Source organism: Canis lupus, chromosome X (assembly GCF_048164855.1).
Source record: "Canis lupus baileyi chromosome X, mCanLup2.hap1, whole genome shotgun sequence".
NCBI lineage: Eukaryota > Metazoa > Chordata > Mammalia > Carnivora > Canidae > Canis > Canis lupus.
In genome coordinates this window covers 511,869-536,117 of record NC_132876.1, presented here as the reverse complement: position 1 = coordinate 536,117, position 24,249 = coordinate 511,869, and the positions used below count along the sequence as shown (strand labels likewise).

Genomic DNA, 24,249 nt, shown 5'->3' with positions numbered 1-24,249 from the left:
TCTTAGCTGCATGTTCTTCTCATTTAGGACCCTGACTATATCCTGCCAGCCCTTTATGGCCTGCCAGGTCTCTGTGGAGAGGTCTGATGTTAATCTAATATTTCTCCTCATAAAAGAAAGATTTCTTGTCTCTTGCTGCTTTAAGGCTCTTCTCTTTATCTTTGGAATTTGCACGTTTCACTATTAAATGTCAAGGTGTTGAGCGGTTTTTACTGATTTTAGGGGGATCTCTCTATTTCCTGGATCTGAATGCCTTTTCCCTTCCCAAGTTAGGAAAGTTCTCAGCTATGATTTGTTCAAATACATAATCTGGACCTCTGTCCCTTTTGGCGCCCTCGGGAACCCCAAATAAATGTAGATTTTTCCTTCTGAGGCTGTCATTTATTTCCCTTAACCTATTCTCATGATCTTTTAATTGTTTTTCTCTTTTTTCCTCAGTCCCTCCTTGCCATCAACTTGTCTTCTATGTCACTCACTTGCTTTTCTACCTTGTTAACCCTTGTCGTTAGGACCTCTAGTTTGGATTGCATCTCATTTAATCGATTTTTAATTTCTGCTTGATTAGGGATCCCTGGGTGGCTCAGCGCTTGAGCGTCTGCCTTTGGCCCGGGGCATGATTCTGGAGACCCGTGATCGAGTCCCACATCGGGCTCCCTGCATGGAGCCTGCTTCTTCCTCTGCCTGTGTCTCTGCCCCCCTCCCCCCTCTCTCTCTCTCTCTGGGTGACTCTCATGGATAAATAAATAAAATCTTAAAAAAAATTTCTGCTTGATTAGATCTAAATTCTGCAGTCATGAAGTCTCTTGAGTCCTTTATGCTTTTTTCTAGAGCCATCAGTAGCTTTATAATAGTGCTTCTGAATTGGCTTTCTGACATTGAATTGTAATCCAAATTTTGTAACTCTGTGGGAGAGGGGACTGTTTCGGATTCTTTCTTTTGAGGTGAAGTTTTCCTTCTAGTCATTTTGCTCAGTGCAAAGTGCCCAAAAACCAGTTGTACTTGATAGAAGTGCCAACTCTTCTCACTGTAGCATTCCAGCTTTTGTCTCTTTAAATCTCAGACCTAATTCGTAGGTTTTCAGGATGATTTGAAAGTTATCTAGGTAAGTTGGTGGGGACAGGTAACTTGGGGATCCTACTTTTCCGCCATCTTGCCCCCTGAAATAATTTTTTTCCCTTTTCCTCTCTCCTCTTTTTCTGAGGCTCCTATAATATGAATGTTATTATGTTTGATGGAGCCACTGAGTTCTCTAGGTCTATTCTTATGTTGCATAATTCTCCTTTCTCTCTTTTATTCAGCTTCATTCTTTTCCATTATTTTTTCTTCTAGGTCACTAATTAGTTCCTTTGCTTCTTCCAGCGTGCTGTTCATTACATCAAGCCTGTTTCCAATCTCATTTATCGCATTCTTCATCTCTGGTTGACTTTTAAAAACACTTCTATCTCTCTGATAAGGTATCACTAATATCTTTTCTCAAGTCCAGTGAGCATCATTATGATTGTTGCTTAAGTTCTCCATCAGGCATGTTACTTATCTCTTTCACTTAGATCTCTGGTTTGGCCTTATGTTTCTTTCATTTGGGATAAATTCCTCCATCTTTGCATTTTATCTAAGTCTCTGCCTTCTACTCTGTGTTAGAAAAGTTATGTCTCTTGCTCTTGAAAGTAATGGCCTTATGAAGATGTCATGGAGTGTGCAGGGCCTGGCACTTCAGGGATTGTCTCTGGTGTGTGCTGGGTGTGCTCTGCTATTGTGTTTTGGCTGCTCTGTCCTTCAAGCCAGTCAAGTGCAGAAGCTCTCCTTGTCTGCAGTGGGCAGTCTTTGGTCCCTGGCCTGAATGTGGTGAGTTTTAACTCTGTGTGCTCTGGTGTGCTTGTAACATGGAACCTGTCACCAATGCCACCAAAACTGAGGCCCTGCAGGACTCTGGTTGGGAGATGTGATGTGGGCAGCGGTTTTTGCTTTTTCCTGTGGGAGGGGCCTGCTATGCTGGGATTGAGGGAAGCCCAACAAACAAGTGCAGTCCCACCAGAGCGGAGGGGTATGGGGCTTGGTGTATGCAAGTTAGGCAGCCGGTGTCAGCACTGCACTGTTTCTCACTGGTGGCCCTGTGTTTATACTGAGGGATGGAGCTGGGCAATAGTGCCAGCCAGCTCTTTTGTTTCCAGAGAGGCATCTCCCTGAATGCTGCCTCTCAGGGATGGGCTCTGAGAAGAGCAAATAATCTACTCTCCTCCCTGCTGTGTGTCCCAGGCATTCTTCAAATTGCTGTTTTCATGCTATCTGCTCCCGGGTTGCCTGCCTGCCTTCTCTCCAGGATCAGGTCTGTGCCCTCCAAGCTCTATTGCTGCCAATCCTGCTGAACTTTAAAACTCCAGTCTTTGGAACACCTGGGTGGCTCAGGGGTTGAGCGTCTGCCTTCGGCTCAGGTCGTGTTCCTGGGATCCTGGGATCAAGTCCAACATCAGGCTCCTGGCATGGAGCCTGCTTCTGCCTCTGCCTATGTCTCTGCCTCTCTCTCTCTCTCTCTCTCTCTCTCTGTCTCTCATGAATAATTAGATAAAATCTTTTTTAAAAAATAAAACTCGGGATCCCTGGGTTGCGCAGTGGTTTAGTGCCTGCCTTTGGCCCAGGGCATGATCCTGGGGACCCCGGATCCAGTCCCACATCGGGCTCCTGGCATGGAGCCTGCTTCTCCCTCTGCCTGTCTCTCTACCTCTCCCTCTGTGTCTATCATGAGTAAATAAATAAAATCTTAAAAAAAAGATTTAAAAAATAAAACTCCAGTCTTCAACCTCACTAGTTGCAAGAACTCATGAAATTAAGCCTCTCTCATTTTCCAAGCCAATGGCTTTGGGGAAACATTCTCCTTGTACCTTCCCCTGTGTGCTTCTCTCTCTCTCTCTCACCTTTCTCCACGACTATACTTCCCTCTCCTCCACAGCACTAGCAATCCATTTTTCCCTAAACCACACCTCCACACTTCCTACCTTCTTTAATGTGGCCTCTTCTTTCCCTTCAGTTGTGGAGTTTGTTCTGTCAATCTTTAGGTCAGTTCATGGGGTATTTAGGATGATTTGATAGTTATTTAGTTGTGTTTGTGGGATGAGACAAGGCTAGGGTCCTCCTACTCTGCTGCCATCTTCTCCTCCTCCTCACTAGATCTATTCTTCTTAAAATTGCTTTGGCTATTTGAGCCTTTTTTTTTCTCCATTCAAATTTTAGGATTATTTCTTCTATTTCTGTCAAAAATACTTGGGATCCCTGGGTGGCGCAGCGGTTTGGCGCCTGCCCTTGGCCCAGGGCGCAATCCTGGAGACCCGGGATCGAATCCCACGTCGGGCTCCCGGTGCATGGAGCCTGCTTCTCCCTCTGCCTATGTCTCTGCCCCTCTCTCTCTCTCTCTCTCTCTCTCTCTGTGACTATCATAAATAAATAAAAATTAAAAAAAATACCATTGGAATTTTCATAGAAATTGCACTGAATGTGTATATTGCTATGGCTAATAAGGAGATTTTAACTATTCATTCTTCCAATCCATGAGAATGGAATATTTTTCCATTTATTAGTGATTTCTTCTATTTCTTTCATCTACATTTTATAGTTTTCAGTATATAAATCTTTTACTCTCTTGGTTAAATTTACTTCTAACAATTTTTATTGTTTTTGATACAATATTAAGTGGGATTGTTTTCTTAAGTTCTCTTCCTGATAGTTCATTGTTAGTGTATAGAAATGCTACCAATTTTTTTATATTGACCTTGAACCATGCAACTTTAATTTGTTTATTCTAACAGTTTTTTTGGGGGGGTGGAGTCTTTAGGGTTTTCCATATATTGAATTTGGCCACCCACAAATAGCTAATTGACTTGCAGATACTAAACCATCCTTAGATCACTGGGATAAATTCCACTTGATCATGATGTCTGAATTTATCAAAGTATTGTTGAAATTAATTAGCTAATATTTTGTTGAGCATTTTCGGATCCATGTTCATCAGGAATATTGACCTATAATTTTTTTATGTTCTTATTTGTTCTTTGTGTTGGGTAATGTTAGCCTCAGAAAATGAGTTTGGGAGCATTCTCTTTTCAATTTTTTGTTAGAGTTTGAGAAGGATGAATGTTAAATCTTCTTGGAAAGTTTGGTAGAATTAACCAGTGAAGCTGTTTGGTCCTGGACATTTGTTTATTGGGAGTGTCTTTCATTCATTTATTTTTTAATTCCTATATAGTTAATATAGTGTTATATTGTTATATTGGTTTCAAGTGTACAACACAGTGATTCAACCATTCTATACATTACTCAGTGCTCCTCTTTTTAAAAAATCTTTTTTTAAAAAAAGATTTTATTTATGTATTCATGAGGGATACAGAGACATAGGCAGAGGGTGAAGCAGGCTCTGTGTAGGGAGCATGATGTGTGACTTGATCCCATGACCCTGGGATCACGACCTGAGCCAAAGGCACATGCTCAACCACTGAGCCACCCAGGTGCCCTGCAGCCTGATTTATTCTTGATAAATCCCCATAGTTGAGGATATTTAAAGACATGTCAATGTCCCAGGGAGAGGAATCTTAGCACCTAGTTTCACACTGATTAGAAGCCAAAGCTATAGGCAACAGTTTTTAAAGTATATAAATATATACAGTCCTGTGAAGCCACAATTGTAAACCCTGCTAGCCTCCAGACCAGAAGATCTAAATGTATCTCCTGGGCGACAGTTGCAAAACTTGAGGCTCCAGATGGATATATAAACTTTTTTCTGGGGGGCACCAGTGAGCTGTAGCAAGACCAGGGAAGAGTGCAAGGATGGTATCTTGCTACTTACATTCCTGAAAGCACTTCGTTAGTCTCTGGATGTGTGGAAAACCTGCAGTCTGTCCTTCAGGCTGAAGTTCCAGGAGAAGTAAATGGCCTTTTTCACAGGAAGATTAGGGGTGTGTTTCAGTCTACTACTCTCTGTGCAGTGTTCTGGGGGTGGTAGTCTGTCATTCCTGATTGTTACAGTCCTGTGAAGCCCAGAAACACAACCCCTCCTGGCCACTAGGGCCAGGTGATCAAGGAGCATCCCCTATGTGAACTACACATGCCCAGTAGCTTTAGCAATGCAGCCGGAGAGCATTGGGGTGGGGCATGTCCAATGGCTTCAGCAAAGTAGTGGGGGAATGCCTTGGCTAAATGTGCCCATCTGTCAGTGTGGTGTTGGAAAGTGCCATGTCAGGACCTGCCTGCCCGCTCCAGCAAGGCAGCAGGAGAATGCCATGGCCACTAGTCCCCTCTAGCCTCCGCAAGGTAGTGTGTGGTGCAACTGCACATGCCCACTGGCTTCAGCAAGGCAGCGGTAGAACTCCATGACCACTCACCCCTGCTGCCACATCTATCTTGGCCTGCTTCCCCTAGCAGGTAGAGGGAGAGTGCAAAAATGGCACTCACCAGTGTGTTTGTCTCCAGAGAGAGTCCAACTGTCCCTGCCCCTCCAGCAGATGTTTTAAAATAAGGAACTTGGCAGCCCGGGTGGTTCAGCGGTTTACCACCTGCCTTTGGCCCAGGGCCTAATCCTGGAGACCCCGGATCGAGTTCCACGTCGGGCTCCCTGCATGGAGCCTGCTTTTCCCTCTGCCTGGGTCTCTGCCTCTCTCTCTCTCTCTCTCTCTCTCATGAATAAAATAAATAAAATTTAAAAAATAAAATAAAATAAGGAATCTTCTTCACATATAATCTAGATACTTTTCAGTGTGCTGCTTTTGTGCTGGGTCCTGGGTTGAGTGGGACTACATGCAAGTCCTTTAAAGGGAGTATTTCATTTCCAAACAGCCCTTTGTGTCCCTTGGATGTAGGACTTATTGATTTCCCAAGCTGGGCATATTTTGCATTTGTCTCTGTGGTACAGGTCCCAAGGGTTGGGGTGCCCCCTCTCCTCCAGACTTACGAGATCCCTCCCAATTGTGGGTCACTGTGCTGGGCATAGGGTTTTTGGTGAGACCATGTCTCTGCCTTTCCTACCCATTTTGATGTGGTCCTTTTATCCTTTGTTATGGAGGAACAGTTCAGCAAGTTTTCACTTCTTTTCCTGAGGGAATTGTTCTCTTATAGCTTTAGATTTGGTGTATCCATGAGAGGAGGTGGGTTCAGGGTCTTCCTATGCTGATATCTTGAATCACCCTCCAAAGAAGCTCATTATATAATGAGAATGAGATCAATAACAAGAGGATATAAAATTTACATACAATTACACACCAACAACTTGGACAACCTAGAAGAAATAGATAAAATTTCCTAGAAACATACAACCAAGATGAATCATGAATAAATACAAAATCTGCAAAGATCAATTATTAGTAAGGAAATTGAATTAGTAATCAAGAACCACCCCACAAAGAAAAGTCTATGACCAGAAGGCTTCACTTGTGAATTCTACCAAAGTTAAAAAAAAGAATATCAATCATTCTCAAACTCTTCCAAAAAGTTGAAGAGAACACTTCTAAACCGATTTCATGAAGCCAGCATTGCTCTAATACCAAAACTAGATCAAGGACACTATAAGAATAAAAATTATAGTCCAATATCACTGAAGAATATAGATGCAGAAATTCTAAAAAAATAGCAAGCCAAACTCAATAATATATTAAAAGGATCATACACTATGATCAAGTGGGATTTGTTCCAGGGATGTAAGAATGGTTAAAAATCTGCAAATTGTCAATGTGATACACCACAATAACAAAATAAAGGATAAAAATCATATGATCATCATCTCAATAGATGCAGAAAAAGCATTTGACAAAATTTAATGTCCACTCTTGAGAACTTTCAATTAAGTGAGTATAGAAGAAGCATACCTCAACATAATGAAGGCTATATATGAAAACTCCATAACATTATAAACTTAGTGATGAACAGCTGAAAGCTTTTCCTCTAAAATAAGGAAGAAGACAGTAATGCCCATTCTCATCACTTTTATTTCACATAGTAGTAAAAGTTCTAGCCAGGGCAATTAGGCAAGAAAAAGAAATAAAAGGCAGCCCCCAATCAGAAAGGAAGAAGTAAAACTGTCTCTATTTGCAGAAAACATGGCATTATATATAGAAAACCTCAAAGACCACCAAAAAACTGTTAGAACTAAAACACAAATTTAGGGAAGCCTGGGTGGCTCAGCGGTTGTGTCTGCCTTTGGCTCAGGGCGTGATCCTGGAGTCCCAGGATTGAGTCCCACGTCGGGCTCCCTGCATGGAGCCTGCTTCTCCCTCTGCCTGTGTCTCTGCCTCTCTCTCTCTCTCTCTCTCTCTCTGTGTCTATCATGAATAAATAAATAAATAAAATCTTTTGGGCAGCCCCGGTGGCGCAGCGGTTTAGCGCCGCCTGCAGCCCAGGGTGTGATCCTGGAGACCGGGGATCGAGTCCCATGTTGGGCTCCCTGCATGGAGCCTGCTTCTCCCTCTGCCTGTGTCTCTGCCTCTCTCTGTGTGTCTCTATGAATAAATAAAATAAAAAAATAAAATCTTTAAAAAAAACAAATTTAGTAAAGTTGCAAGATACAAAATTGATATGCAAAAATATGTTTCATTTCTATAACCTTCTATAATTTATTGAAATTATCAGGAAAAAATTAAGAAAACAATCCCATTTACAATTGTACCTAAAAGAATAAAATATCTAGAAATAAATTTAACCAAGGAGCTGAAAGACCTGTACACTGAAACCTATAAAACAGTAAAGAAAGAAATTGAAGATGACACAAATAAATGGAAAGATATTCTGATCTCATTAATTAGAGTAATTTATATTGCTAAATATCCATATTATCCAAAGCAATCTACAGATTCATTGCAATCCATATCAAAACTATACTGGCATTTTCCTTTTTTATTATTATTATTATTTATGATAGTCACACACACACACAGAGAGAGAGAGAGAGAGAGGCAGAGACATAGGCAAAGGGAGAAGCAGGCTCCATGCACCGGGAGCCCGACGTGGGATTTGATCCCGGGTCTCCAGGATCGCGCCCTGGGCCAAAGGCAGGTGCCAAACCGCTGCACAACCCAGGGATCCCTATACTGGCATTTTCCATAGAAATAGAAAAAATTATTGTAAAGTTTGTATGGAACCACAAAGACCCCAAATAGTGAATGCAATCTTGCAGGCATCATACTTCCTAATTTCAAACCATTTCACAAAGCTATCATAATCAAAACAGTATAATTCTGGCATAAAGATAGAGACCAATGGAACAGAATTGAGAGAAATAAGTCTATTCATATATGATCAACTAGCATTTAACAAAAGAGTCAAGAATTCTCAATGGAAAAGAATAATTTATTTGATAAATAGTATTGGTAAAACAACCACCACATGCAAAACAATGAACCAAACCCCTATCTTACACTGTACACAAATATCTATTCAAAATGAATTAAAGACTTGAATGTAAGATCTGACCCTCTTAAAACTCCTAGAGGAAGACGCAGCGGGTACACTTCCTTCACAATAGTCTTAGCAATGGTATTTTTGGATTTGACAAATAAAGGAAAGAAAACAAAAGCAAAAACAAACAAGTAGGACTACATCAAACTAAAAAGCTTCTGCACAACAAACCGTCAACAAAATAAAAGGCAACTTAAAGAATGGTAGAATATATTTACAATTCATACATCTGATAGGAAGTTAGTATTTGAAATATATACAGAACTTGTAGAACTCAATAGCAAAAAACACAAACAATCTGATTTAAAAATAAGCAGAGGAACCGAATAGACATTTTTCCTTTTTTAAAAAAAGATTTTATTTATTTATTCATGAGACACACACACACACACACAGAGAGAGAGAGAGAGAGAGAGAGAGAGAGAGAGGCAGAGACCCAGGCAGAGGGAGAAGGAGGCTACATGCAGGGAGCCCGACGCGGGACTCGATCCCAGAACTCCAGGATCATGACCCCGGCTGAAAGCAGGCGCTAAACCACTAAGCCACCTAGGGATCCCCTGAATAGACATTTTTCCAAAGAAGATTTACAAATGGCCAACAAGTACACAAATAGGTACTCGATATCACTAATCATCAGGGAAATGCAAATTAAAACCACAATGAGATATCACCTCACATCTCTTAGCATAGTTGTCATCAAAAAGATGCAGTAACAAGTGCTACGAGGATATGAAGAAAGGGAATCCTTGTTCACTGTTGATAATAGATTGTAAAAGTTCTCATCATAAAAAAAATTGTAACTATGTGGTAATGGATATTACCTAAGCTTACTGTGGTAATAATATCACAAAATACACATATATCAAAGATTATGTCGTACAAATTAATCTAATACAATGTTATATGTCAATTAAATGTCAATCATACTGGAAAAAATAAATTGTGCTGTTATGGACATTTTATTACTTGTCTTTTGGTGAACATATATATTTATTTATGCTATAAAGTCAAGGATGGAATTTCTGGTTCATTAGGTATGTGTATGCTCAGCTTTAGTAGACACTGCCAAAGATATTTTTAAAAGAGAAATAAACATTTAATGGTACCCTTTTTGGATATATATAGCATTCATTACTGTTAGAAAGTACATGGCACAATTACAGCCAATGTTCTTAGTTTTCTCATACGTAAATTGAATAAATAACATCTGTTTAGCTTATCTCGCAGAGCTATTGTGAGAATCAAATCCAAGCATGCATATAATAGTCCATTATCCCAGGCTTCAAGGAACCATGCCCATAGGGAAATGGGGTTAGGAAGCATAGTCTTTACTAGGGTCTTGGCATTGTTACTTCTAGAAACCCTCAATGCTCTATTAGGTACTTACACAAATACTGTTTTACTTAATCCTTTCATCACCCCAGAAGGGAAAGTTGTTTAGCTTTCTTTTACATATAAGGCAATTGAAATTTAGAGAGGTTAAACCTGCCACAGAGTCTATAAGTAGCAGAGTGGTTTTGAAATCAGGTTTCCCCATAATTTAAGTTATTGTTTGTACCAGAGAGTTGAACAATAATCTAATTCCAGTGTATGTTATTCATAAGATCAACTTTTTACAGTTCATAATTGTAGTTTCTTGACTTCAAATAGAGATTTATGGTTTATAAGCATTTTGATGTACACAATCTCATTGATCCTCTATCTGATAACTCTGTGAGGTAAGTGTTATAGCTATCAATTATTATCTTACTTTATAGATAATGGACATTAAAAAATAAGGCATTGTGATTTATCCATGGTCACGTTGCATATTGATTAGAATAAAATGATTTCTGGGCTTTTGCACAAAGTGACATCATTATATTATTGTGCAGTTTTAAAATTTTTTCGGCTTTGATATGATGCAAGAAAGTCCTGGAAGTACAGGAAAGCAAATAAAGAAGATACTTTTCTGATAAAATAAGCTAGGAAGGCTTAATGAAGCTATTCTTATTATGACTTGGCAAATATTTTCCAAGTAAAGAGAGCTCAGTGATTGAATGGAAAACGCATTTGGTAGATTTCAGTACTGTGGTATAAGTGAAAGATGATGGGCAGTGTAGTCAGATAGATCACCCTTATAATCCCAGCTCAAACATGTGACTTAAAGAAGCTATTTGATCCCTTTGAGCCTCAGTCTCCTCATCTGAAAACAGAATAATAATAACCTTATATGATTATAAGGATTATATAAAGCCTTATATATTATATAATAACACTGTGCCCGACACACAGGAGGTCTATAATGTCAGCTAAAATAAACACTATTTAGCTCTCTTGAGCCATAAAAAGAAGCCCTAGAAACCATGAAAGTCTTCACGGTGAGTTAGCTATACTTGGACTTAGAGGAAAGGGTTAGACTAAGTTTTGAATAATAATGACTGAAGGATAGGCAAATAGTCCTATATAAATACTTGTATTTTAATATTCCTTGCTCTAAAGTTTCATAAATGTTAAAATTTGAATAGTCATTGCCTCTGTTACAATATCCCATTTATAGAAAGTCTTACTTATATACAAAGCATACTATATTATTAGTTTATTAAACAATACGGAGCACTGTATTCTGTTTCTGGTATTGGGTAAGTAAACTATTGGATCAATGCCCTCCTTTCATAGGTGACAACTAAAAGCTGATAAAATGCAAAATATAACTACCTGAAGGTATCATAGAGGTAGACTCTGGAATGGAGCTGACAGTTGAAAGAAAGGAACTGCACTGGGTGAGTTTCTCATTTTCATGACATCTAGCCTGAGGGCTTGCCACAACCTGCACCATATTGGGCCACTGAAACCCCAAAAGAACTCCTAGTTTTTCCGGCCTGAAGAACCAGAAGATAGGTTTGGTGCAACCACTGCCACCAAAAAGTGAAGAGAAAAACCTAGAAAGGAGAGAATCAGAGAAGAACACCAAGCTCTACTCAAATACCTGGAAGGAAAAAAAATACCTGGAAGGATGACCCTTGAATTGCATATAGTAAAGAAAACCTCCTAGTATTACATCTAGAGATACAACAACTGAACAGAAATTTCAGCTATCAAAGAACTTTGAGTACAACTAAATTAATTGCCTGTTGAAAAACACCACAAAACCCAACATTCTTTGGGCAAATATAACAGAATCTAGGGTCTCAATAACATTCACATTCTCCAGAATACAATCCGAAATTGTTCATGTAACAAGAACCAGAAAAATGTTACCTCTTATGAAGGGAAAATAGAGCAAAGGTCAATCCTGAGATGTCTAATATGTTGGAATTATCAGACAAGGATTTTAAAGTAGGTATTTTTTTTATATTTCTTTATTTAAATTCAATTTGCCAACATATAGTATAATGCCCAGTTAAAGTAGGTATTTTTACTATATCAATGAGGTAAAAATATGCTTGTAATGAAGGGATAGAAATTCCTAACAAATAAGAAGTATAAAAAAGAACCAATTGTAAATTTTAGAACTGAAAAATATAATGTACTTTTAAAAGATTTTATTTATTTATTCGAGAGAGGCAGAGACACAGGCAGAGGGAGAAGCAGGCTCCATGCAGGGCGCCCGATGTGGGACTCCATCCCGGGACTCCAGGATCACACCCTGGGCCGAAGGCGGCGCTAAACTGCTGGGTCACCAGGGCTGCCCTAGGCAAAGGCTTCTTAGATACAACACAAAAAGCATAAGCAACAAAAATAGATAATTTTAACTTCATCAAAATTTAAAACTTTTAGTACATCAAATAACACACTCAAGAAAGTAAAAACACAAGCCACAGACTGGGAGAGAAATAGTTGTGAATAATATATCCAATAAAGAACTTGTATTCAGAATATTTAAAAAAACTCATAAAGTAACCAACAAGAAGATGAATGATACGATTTAAAAATAGGCAAAATATTTGACTAAAGATTTACAAATGGTCAAAAGGCATATAAAAAGCTTCTCAACATCATTAGTCACCAGGGAACTGCAAATCAAAATCACAATGAGATACTAGTTCACATGCACTAGAATGGTTATAATCAAAAAGACAGATAATGACAACTGTTGGTGAGGATGTATAGAAACTGAAGTCCTCATACATTACTGGCAGGAATGTAAACTGGTGCATCCAGAGTGGAAAAGTCTGGCAGTTCCTCAAAGGTATAAACATAGATTTAATATATGAACTAGTAATTACATTCCTAGAAGTCTACTCAAAAGAAATGAAAACATATCTATATAAACACGTACATAAATTTTCACAGCAATATTATTAGGAATATCTCAAACTAGAAATAATCTAAATATCCATTATTGTTGAATGTATAAACAAAATGTGATATATTTATAATAAAATACTACTCAGCAACTAAAGTGGTACATTTTACAACATGGATGAACTTAGAAAACATTTTGCTAAGTGAGAGACTCCTGCATGGCTCAGTTTTTGTGCGGCTGCCTTCGGCTCAGGTGGTGATCCCGGGATTCTGGGATCGAGTCCCGCATCGGGCCCCCCACAGGGAGTCTGCTTCTCCCTCTGCCTGTGTCTCTGCCTCTCTCTCTCTCTGTGTCTCTCATGAATAAATATTAAAAAAACATTTTGTTAAGTGAAAGAAAGCTGACATGAAAGACCATATATCATATGATTCCATTTATATAAGATGTCCAAAATCTGTAGACACAGAATTTAAATTAGTAATTATCAAAGGCTTTGTATGTGGTGGGGTTCAGGAGTGGGGAGTGACTGTTTAATGGGTATGAGGAAACTTTTGGGGTGATAGAAATGTCCAAAAACTGGATTGTGATGATGATTCCATGACTTTGTAAGTACATTAATAATTACTGAATTGTTCATTTAAAACATTATTTTACGATATACAAATAAAAACTTTAAAAATGTTTTAAAGCTTTAAAAATGCTAATGTACTAAATATCCTAATTCAAAGAGGTTTCCAGGATAAAAAAGCAAGACTAAAGTATATATTAACAAAACCACACTTTAAATATAAAAATAAACCACATCTTTTTTATCCATTCATCTTTCGTTGGACACCGAGGCTCCTTCCACAGTTTGGCTATTGTGGACATTGCTGCTAGAAACTTTGGGGTGCAGGTGTCCCGGCGTGTGGTTTATGTATACAGTGGAATATTCCTCAGCCATTAGAAACGACAAATACCCACAATTTGCTTCAACGTGGATGGAACTGGAGGGTATTATGCTGAGTGAAGTAAGTCAATCGGAGAAGGACACACATTATATGTTCTCATTTATTTGGGGAATATAAATAATAGTGAAAGGGAATATAAGGGAAGGGAGAAGAAATGTGTGGGAAATATCAGAAAGGGAGACATTACATAAAGACTCCTAACTCTGGGAAACGAACTAGGGGTGGTGGAAGGGGAGGAGGGCGGGGGGTGGGGGTGACTGGGTGACGGGCACTGAGGGGGGCACTTGACGGGCTGAGCACTGGGGGTTATTCTGTATGTTGGTAGATTGAACACCAATAAAAAATAAATTTATTAAAAAATAAATATAAAAATAAAGATAAGTTAGAAGAAAGAATGGAACACTTAATAGAATGCAAAGAGTAAGCCTAAGAAGGGTCGGGTCGTGATCCTGGGATCTGGGATCGAGTCCCACGTTGGGCTCCCTGAGGAGCCTGTTTCTCCCTCGGCCTGTGTTTCTGCCCCTCTCTCTCAGTCTGTCTCTCATGAATAAATAAATAAATCTTTTAAAAAATTAAGATACCTACAAAAACCTCGGATATTTGGAAATTAAAGAACATGATTGTAGTTAATACACGGTGAGAGGGGATCCCTGGGTGGCTCAGCGGTTTGGCGCCTGCCTTTGGCCCAGGGTGCGATCCTGGGGTCCTGGGATCGAGTCCCGAGTTGGGCTCCCTGCATGGAGCCTGCTTCTTCCTCTGCCTGTGTCTCTGCCTCTCTCTCTCTCTCATAAATAAATACATAAATCTTTAAAAAAAAATACATGGTGAGATACTTGAAAATTAACATAATTCTACTTAATACATGGTTAAAGAAAGAAAAGGGAAATTAGAAAATATGTTGTACTTAATGATCACAAAAACAAAACATATCAATATTTGTGGGGATGCAGCAAAAAGGGCTTAGAGGCAAAACTATAGCTTTAAATGATTATATTAGAAGAGACTAAATGTAAAATTGCTGGTTGCTAGAAGGGAAGGGGGTAAGGAGATGAGCAAAATAGGTAAGGGGAAGAGGGAGATACAGGCTTCCAGATATGGGATAAATAAGTCATGGGAATAAAAGGCACATCACAGGGAAGACAGTCCATGATGTTGTAATAGCACTGTGTGGTGACAGGTGGGAGTTACACTTGTGGTGAGTGTAGTATCACTTATTGAGTGTTGAATCACTATGCGGTACACCTGAAACTAATGTAACTTGTTTTTCAGCTATACTCAGATAAAAAATTTAAAGGGAAAAGAATAATAAAAAAGGCTAAATGTATAAAATCAATGACCTTAGGTTCTACCTTAGGCAACTTGAAGACTGAGAATAAATCAAGCCAGAAACATATAAAAATAAGAGAATAATGAAGAAGATAAGAACACAAATCAATAAGGTAGAAACAAATAATGGAGAAAAATAACAAACCAACAAGATGGCTCATTGAAATGACCAAGAAAATTGTTAGACTCTTAGACTCAACAAGATAAACATAGAGCAATTATTACCAATACCAAGCATCTGATATCACTGGAGCCTACAGACTTTAGGAAAACAATAAGCAAATATTATGAATGATTTTATGACTACAGATTTGACAACTTAGGTAAAATGTACACATTTCTTGAAACACTAAGGAGGAAACAGAATCTTATTAGCGCTATATGGCAAACACTGAATATTCAAAACCATCCCATAAGATAAAGTCCATCCACACAGACAGGTTCTCTAGTAAATTCTAGGAAACATTTAAGATGGAAATAATAAAGTATTATACAGATTCTTTGCTAAACCAGAGTTTTACAAAATTAGCATAACACCAAAATATTTAAAAAGTCACCAAAAAAGAAAATTGCAGATCAATGTCCCTCTTGAACCTAGATGAAATATTTCTCAACCTGATATTAAGCTGAAACCAGCTGTGTATTCAGTTACCTATTTATTGCTTCTTAGTTCCAAATGCATCTTTCCTTACATAGTATATGTTCTCTAAGAATCCTTTAAGCATTTCTCCTTGAGAGTGAGCACAATACTTAAAATTTCTCAGTAGAAGGCGCTGAAGGGACGGGAGAAAGAAGTTCTCTTGATAGTATCTCTGGACCTGGCCAGGACTCTACTGTGTGATTGTGAGCATGTCAGCCCCTTGGGGCCCAGGACTTGGTCCTTATGCAGCCTTTCAGCCTCAGCCTGGTGAAAACCTTTCCACAACCCTCTCAACATGGAGCTTCCACATGACTTGCAGGTAGCCTCCTGCGTTCTACAGGGACATACACTGAATGGTAATCCTGCAAGTTCCCATCCCTCACTCTCATCTCTGTACTATCTGTGTGCTCTTAATTCTTTCTGCTTTCATTGGCATCCAGACTTCTTTTGCATACTCATACCACCTTGCTGACTGCCTGTTCTCCTGCTTGTACTCTGAGAGGTGGCCTATTGTTTGCTTAGCAACTCTAGTCCAGCTCTTGCCTAGCCAAAACAGCAAACTTCTCTGATATCAGGTGGCTGAACCATGCTTTCTTTGAGGTTGGAACCCCTTAGATACTCTGCCTCAGACCTAGGGTACTATACTGAATTTCATTAGATCTTACAATTTCTCTCTTATTATAGCCTCATAATACCTTATATTAGGCTCCTGTGTGAAGCTCAGCTGGGAAGATGTCAGAATAGGAGGACCCTAAGCAAGCTCATCTCCTCCCATGGATACAACTAGATAACAGTCACATCAGTGTAAATAACCCAGAAAATGGATCTGAAGACTGGAAGAACAATTTAACTAAAGGTAGTTAACTAAAGGTAAAGAAGAGGCCACACTGAAGAGGGAGGGAGGATGGAGACTTGGTAGGGAGCAAAACATGCCATGGCCTCTCTGTGATGGGGAGGGAGTCACTGGCTTGTAGAAGGGCAAAAAACAGACTTTCACACTGGCAAGGCCACACAGGGAAAATGAATCCCCATAACATTTGGCTCTGGAAATGAGAAGGCCCAAATTTCATGAGTTCATACAACCAGTAGGACTTAAATCCTGGAATCTAAAAAATTGCCAGTTCAGCTCTGGGAGAGTCCAGTGGGTGTTCAAAGTTGAGTTCCTCCCCTTAAAGAGACAACAGAACAAATGGCCCTCAGAGATAGAGTACAGAAGCAGCAGTTTGAAAAATGCCAGGGGCAGATGGAAAGGAGAGTGATTTGCTCACATCAGAGCATGGCCCAGAGAGGCAAGGATGACAGGGAGGCCCCGCCAGGAATGGAAGAATTGGCAGGCACCACTTCCTGCCCCCAAATCCCAGCATAAACACAAGGCCATCTGTGAAAAGCACTACAGTGTCCATACTCATTACCTAGCTTGCTTACACCAAGCCACACCCCCTCACACTTGGGCAGATCAGTCCAGTCTAGTCATACTTCTGTCTCAGTGTGGTGTCTCCCCCCACCCCCCAATCAAAAGACCAGCCAAAACACCATCAACACCTGATCTCCCAACCTGCAGGATTTACATGATTTCAGTCACGGCAGTGGCAGGATGTCCCATTAAACAAACACAGCAGCACACAGCTGGTTAAAATGGGCCCCAGTCCTGCTGGGGATCAAACACTGCCCAAAACAGGCAAAGAGAACCTCTTCAGACAACTGGACTGAAGGCAAAAGAGACCAGGACTAAAAAGCAGGCATACACAACACACATAGGAGATACTCCCTGGAGCTCCAGGCCTCGGGGAACAGGGGACACTGCGCTCCAGGGCACTACAGGACCCCTTCTTCATAAGGCCATTACCCGCCAGGAGCAAGAGACATACCTGATGTTCCTAACACACAGAAACAGGCACAGAGAGTTAGACAAAAGGAGGACACAAAAATATGTCCCAAATGAAATAACAGAACCAAACCACAGCAAGACATGTAAGCAAAAATGGATGTAAGAATATGCCTGATAGAGAATTTAAAGTAGCGATCACAAAGATACTCACTGGACCTGAGAAAAGAGAGGAGGATGTCAGTAAGAGCCTTATCAAAGAGACAAAAGAAGAACCAATCAGAGATGAAGAACACAATACATGAAACTAAAAATACACTTGACATAATAAATAGCAGGCTAGAGGAAGCAGAGGAGTCAATCGGTGACCTGGAAGACAGAGTAATGGGAAGTAATCAGGCTGAGCAGCTGAGACGAAAAGAAATTATGCAAAATAAGAATAGCCTTAGAAGGACGCCTGGGTGAATCAGTGGTTGAGCATCTGCCTTTGGCTCAGGTCATGATCCTGGGGTCCTGGGATCAAGTCCTGCATCAGGCTCCCTGAGGGAACCCCGATTCTCCCTCTGCCTGTGTCTCTGCCTCTCTCTGTGTGTCTCTCATGAATAAATTAATAAAATCTTTAAAAAAAATAGTCTTAGGAAAATCAGCCACTCCGTCAAGCATAATAACATTCACATTCCAGGGATCCCAAGAGAATAAGAGAGAGACAAAAGGGGACAGAACATTGATTTGCAGAAATAATAGCTGGAAACTTCCTTAATCTGGGGAAGGAAACAGATATCCAGATGCAGGAGGCACAGAGATCCGCCCCCCGCCCCAAATCAACTCAAGGAAGTCCACACCAAGACACATAGTAGTTAAAATGGCAAAAAGTAATGATAAGGAAAAAATTTTAAAGCAGCAAGAGAAAAGAAGACAGTCATATACAAAAGAAACCCCATAAGACTTATAGCAGAATTTTTCAGCACAAAGTTTGCAGGCCAGAGGGGAGTGGCAGGATATATTCAGAGGTCTAAAAGGAAACAATCTTCAGTCAAGAATGCTCTATCCAGCGAGGCTGTTGTTCAGAATAGAAGGAGAGATAAAGAGTTTCCCAGACAAACCAAACCTAAAGGGCTTCATGACCACTAAACCAACCCTATAACAAATGTTAAAGGGGACTCTGAGTGGAAAGGAAAGACCAAAAAGGAGAGTATGAAAAGTCAAAAACACAAAGGCAGTAAAGATAAGTATTTCTGTAAAGATCAGTCAAGGGATTCATAAAATAAAATAATGTAAAATATGACACCATAAACCTAAAATATAAGGAGGAGAGGAGTAAAGACTTGGTTCAAACATAAATGACCAGCGACTAAATATAGGCCTCTATATGCAGAAGATGTCATATACAAACCTAATGTAACGACAAATCAAAAACTGGTAATAAATATGCAAGGAATAAAGAGAAAGGAATCCAAGCATATAACTAAAGAAAGCCAGCAAAATGTGAAAGAGAGCAAGAGAAAAAAAATGATCAGAGAAAAACTACAAAAACAACCACAAACAAGTAAGAAAATGGCAATAATACATATTTATCAATAATTACTTCGAAAGTAAATGAACTAAACAACTCAATCAAAAGACATAGAGTGACAGTGGATAAAAAGACAAAATCCATCTATATGCTGCCTACAAGAGATTCATTATAGACCCAAAGAGACCTGCAGATTGAAAGTGAGGAGATGGAGAAACATCTATCATGCAAGTGGATGTGATGTCAAAAGCAAGCTGTTGTATGAATACTTGTATTGGAAAAAATAGACTTTACAGCAAAGAGTGTAAGAAGAGACAAAGAAGTACACTATTCAATAGTAAAGGGGAAAATCCAACAAGAAGATATAACAATTGAAAGTACGCACCCAACATGGGAGCACCCAAATACATAAAAGTTAATAATGAACATAAAGGAATTTATTGATAGTAATAGAATAATAGTGGGAGTCTTTAACACCCCACTTACATCAATTGACAGATTATACAAACAGAAAATCAAAAGGAAACAATGGCTTTGAATGTCACGCTGGACCAGATGGATTTAACAGGTAAACATTCAGAACATTTCATCCTAAAACAGCACAATACGCATTCTTTTCAATGTGCAGGGAACATTATCCAGAATAGATCACATATTAGCCCACAAAACGAGTCTCAACAAATTCATGAATATCAAAGTCCCATCATGTATCTTTTGTGGCCATAATGCCATGAAACTAGAAGTCAATCACAAGAAAAACTCTGGAAAAACCACAGATACATGAAGGTTAAATTACATGCTACTACACAATCAATGGGTCAATCAAAAAAATCAAAGAATAAATAAAAATGGAGACAAGTAAAAGTGAAAACACAACAGTCCAAAATACTTGGGATGCAGCAAAAGCTGTTCTAAAAGGGAAGTTTATAGCAATACAGGCTTACCTCAAGAAGCAAGAAAAATCTAAAATAAACAACCTAACCTTACACCTAAAGGAGTTAGAAAAACAACAAGTGAAGCCTAAAACCAGCAGAAGAAAGGAAAAAATGAAGATTAGAGAAGAAGTAAATGAGATAGAAACTAAAACAGTAGAGGAGATCAATGAAACCAGGAGCTGGTTCTTTGAAAAATTGCACAATTGATAAAACTCAGCCAGACTTATGAAAAAGAAAAGAGAAAGGACCCAAATAAATAAAATCACAAATGAGAGAGAAATCACACCCAACAACCAACACCACAGAAATACAAAAAATCATAAAAGACTATGATGGAAAACTATATGTCAACAAATTGGCCAACCTGGAAGAAATGGATAAATTTCTAGACACATATAAACTACCAAAACTGAAAAAAGAAGAAATAGAAAATTTGAACAAAATGATAACCAGCAAAGAAATTGAGTCCATATTAAAAAAACTCCCAATAAGCAAAAGTCCACGGTCAGACGGATTCCTGGCAGAGTTCTACCAAACATTTAAAGAGTTAATACCTGTTCTCAAACTTTAAAAAAAATAGAGATGGAAGGAAAACTTGCAAAATCATTCTATGAGGCCAGTATCACTCTGATATGAAAACCAGATAAAGACATCACAAGAAAAGGGGAAGCACCGGCAAATATTTCTGATGAACATAGGTGCAAAAATCCTCCACTAATTACTAGCAAGTCAAATCCAATAGTACATTTAAAAAATAATTCACTACACACAAGTGGGATTTATTCCTAGGATGCAATTGTGTATCAATATTTGCAAATCAATCAGTGTGATACATCACATCAGTGAGAGAAAGGATAAGAACCATATGATCATTTCACTAGATGCAGAAGGAGCATTTGATGAAGCACAACATCCATCCATGATAAAAGCCTCAACAAAGTAGGTCTAGAGGGAACATATCTCAATATAATAAAGGCCATATTTGAAAAGCCCACAGCTAACATCATACACAATGATGAAAAACAGAGCTTTCCCCTAAGGTCAGGAATAGGACAAGGATGCCCACTCTCACCACTGCTGTTCTACATAGTACTGGAAGGCCCAGCCTCAGCAGTCAGACAACAGAGAGAAATAAAAGGCCTCCAAATCAGTAAGTAAGAAGCCAAACTTCCACTTTTTGCAGATGACAGGGTACTCTACATAGAAAAGACTCCCAACGACTCTACCAACAACTACTGGAAAGAAAGGGGAATTGAGTAAAGGTGCAGGAGACGAAATCCACGTGCAAATCCACGCTTGCATCCCTGTACACTAATAATGAAGCAGCAGAAAGTGAAATGGAGAAAACCGTTCCAGAGAGTGTCCAAGAGGGCGGAGGAGCCGGAGCCCTGCGTTTCTCGTCGGGTCCCAGGAATTCAGCTAGCTAGCTCTCAAATCATTCTGAACACCTGCGAACTCAACCTGACACCTAAGAAAATAGCGGCAACTCTACAAACACAAAAGCTACCACTTTCTGCAAGGTTGGAGGTGTGGAGAAGTGAATCCAAGGTGACGTGTGGGAAGAGGAGTCATGGGGCAGGGAGTCTCCATCAGCTGGCTATTGGTAAGGGCCCGAGCAGCAGGGTGCAAAATGAGAACTTCTAGAAGTCTGTTCCAGGGGGGACCCCCCGGCGCTGGGTGGGGGGGGTGTGAAGCTGGGGCGAATCTTCGGGGGGACAGTGTGTCTCGGGATCCCTGGGTCACAGGAAGCCTGGGGTGCCCGAGCCGCACAGGTCCTCGGCAGCAGAGCGGGAAGCCGGCTGCAATGAGCAGCCCAGGAGTGGGCTCTCAGCTCCGGATTGCCATAAACTGCAAACTGCGCCATGGTGGGCGACCGCTCCCTGAGCAAGGCCCTAGAGAGCAGCAGAACCCCCGGGCCACCCCCTGCCTCCCCCGGAAGGAGCACTGTGGGTACCTCCGCAGGTGTTTGCAGGGTTTGGACCCTCGAAATGGGGTCGTGTGCCCGAGATAGAAATGCTTGGTCGCCGGCTGAGTGAGCAACGGAATGCGGAGACCATGGACACAGGAGTGACTGCTTTTTCCCAGAGAGCACACTGAGGAGTGGGGGCCCCAAGCTTTCCGCTCCAGGGCTGGGGGTGGGGAGGCCCCATTTTCATTCTCCTTCTGTAAAGCAAAGCAGGAGGCCTGCAGGGAACAAAAGCCCCATAGAGCAGATGCTTTAGCCTGGCCCCCTGGAGAGGGCGGTGTGATTCCACGGGTGGGGGGGGGGCGCATCAGCGCAACAGTCCCTTCCCCAGATGACCAGCAAGAACATCTAGCTAAGAGCAAGTTTACCGATCACGCAGAAATGCAAAAATGCAGTGCTGGGAAAAATAGTAGATAGAATTCATGTTATTTCCTCCATGATTCTTTAGTCTTTCAATTTTAATTTTTTCTCTTTCCTTTTTCGACCAATTCTTTATATTATCAACTCTTTTAAAAAGATCTTTTTTTAATTTTAATTTTTACACTTACATTCTATCCTTTCATTGTATTTCATTTTATTTTTGTTTATGTATGTTTTTCTTTCTTTACAATTTTGGGATGCACTTTCTTCTAACAAACAGACCAAAATACACTAAAATATAATGTATTCTTATCTTCTGCTCACCTCTCTGTTTATATTCTTTTTTTGTGTGTGTGTCTTTTAACTTTCATTTTGACAGTTCCATTCTATCCTTTCATTGTATTTTATTTTATTTTTATACATATATAGATTTTCCTTTCTTTATGATTTTGGGTTCTACTCTTCTAACAGACCAAAATACACACAGGATCCACCGCACTGCTCTCTTCTGTTCACCTGTCTGAATATATTGTCTCTTTTTATTTTTTTTTTCGGTTTTGGGTCTCTTCTGATTTGTTTAGTATGTTTCTCTGGGATCATTGTTTCTATTTTAGTACCTTTTTCTCTTATTCATTTATTTTTCTTTGGACAGAAAGACAAGATGGAAAAAGTCACCTCAAAACAGAAAGCAAGAGGCAGCACTGACTGCCAGGGACCTAACTGGTATGGATATAAGTAAGATTTCAGAACTAGAGTTCAGAATAACAAATATAAAGATACTAGCTGTGCTTGAAAAAAGCATAGAAGATACTAGAGAATCCCCTCTGCAGAAATAGAAGGACTAAAATCTAATAAGGTCAAAATCAAAGAGGGTATTAATGAGATGCAATAAAAAACTGGAGCTCTGATGGCTAAGAAAAATGGCACAGAACAGAGAATTAGTGACATAGAAGACAAAATAATGGAGAATAAAGGAGCTGAGAAAAAGAGAGATAAGCAGCTGATGGATCATGAAGGGAGAGTCTGAGAGATAAGTGATACCATAACTTGAAACAATATTAGAATATTGAGATCCCAAAAGAAGAGGAAGAGAGAGGCAAAGAAGGTATGTTGGAGCAAATCATAGCTGAGAACTTCCCTAATCTGGCGAAGTAACGGGCACTCTAGTCCAAGGGGCACAGAGAAACTCCCTCAAAATCAATAAAAATAGGTCAGTACCCTGACATAATGGTGAAACCTGCAATTCTGAGACAAAGTCCTGAAAGCATCTCTGGACAAGAGTTACATAGCCTTCAAGACTAGAAATATTATCTAGCAGCAGATTCTCCACAGAGACCTGAAGGCCAGAAAGGACTGTCATTATATATTCAGGGTGCTAAATGAGAAAAACATGCAGCCAAGAATACTTTATCCACCTAGGATGTCACTCAAAATAGGAGGAGAGATGAGCTTCCAGGGCAAATAGAAACTAAAGGAATTCTGGATCACTAAACCAGCCTTGGAATAAATATTAAAAAGGATCCTTTAAGTGAAGAGAGAGCCCAAAAGTAACAAAGACCAGGAAGTAACAAAGACAATATACAAAACCAGTAACTTTACAGGTAATACAATGGTACTTAATTCATATCTTTCAATAGTTACTCTGAATGTAAATGAGCTAAATGCTCCAATCAAAAGACACAGGATGTCGGATTGGATAAAAAAGCAAAACCTATCAATATGCTGTCTACAAGACACTTATTTTATTTTATTTTTAAAAAGATTTTATTTATTTATTCATGAGAGACACAGAGAGAGCAAGAGGCAGAGACACAGGCAGAGGGAGAAGCAGGCTCCATGCAGGGAGCCTGACGTGGGACTCGATCCTGGGACCCTAGGATAACGCCCTGGGCTGAAAGTGGCGCCAAACCACTTAGCCACCCGGGCATCCCTACAAGAGACTAATTTTAGACCAAAAAACAACTCCATATTGAAAGTGAGGGAGTGGAGATCCATTTATCACGCTAATGGACATGAAAAGAAAGCTGGGGTAGCAATCCTTATATCAGACAAATTAGATTTTAAACCAAAGACTGTAAT

The 24,249-nt window shown here is 39.7% G+C and overlaps 1 protein-coding gene across 4 annotated transcripts in view; it reads right to left on the bottom strand.

Moving 5' to 3' along the window:
- The window catches only part of TMLHE (trimethyllysine hydroxylase, epsilon), a 117,839-nt gene that overhangs the window by 13,636 nt on the left and 79,954 nt on the right, over window positions 1-24,249 (bottom strand). The window contains exon 7 of one of the 4 annotated variants that reach the window (XM_072818157.1): window positions 11,930-12,113. The exons of 2 other annotated variants lie outside the window; for them this stretch is intronic. In XM_072818157.1, the coding sequence (XP_072674258.1) occupies window positions 12,086-12,113 (28 nt within the window). In that variant the 3' untranslated portion in view covers window positions 11,930-12,085. Of the gene's footprint in view, window positions 1-11,929; window positions 12,114-24,249 lie in introns of those variants that run through there. One more of the 4 variants, XM_072818158.1, reaches the window with a different exon arrangement.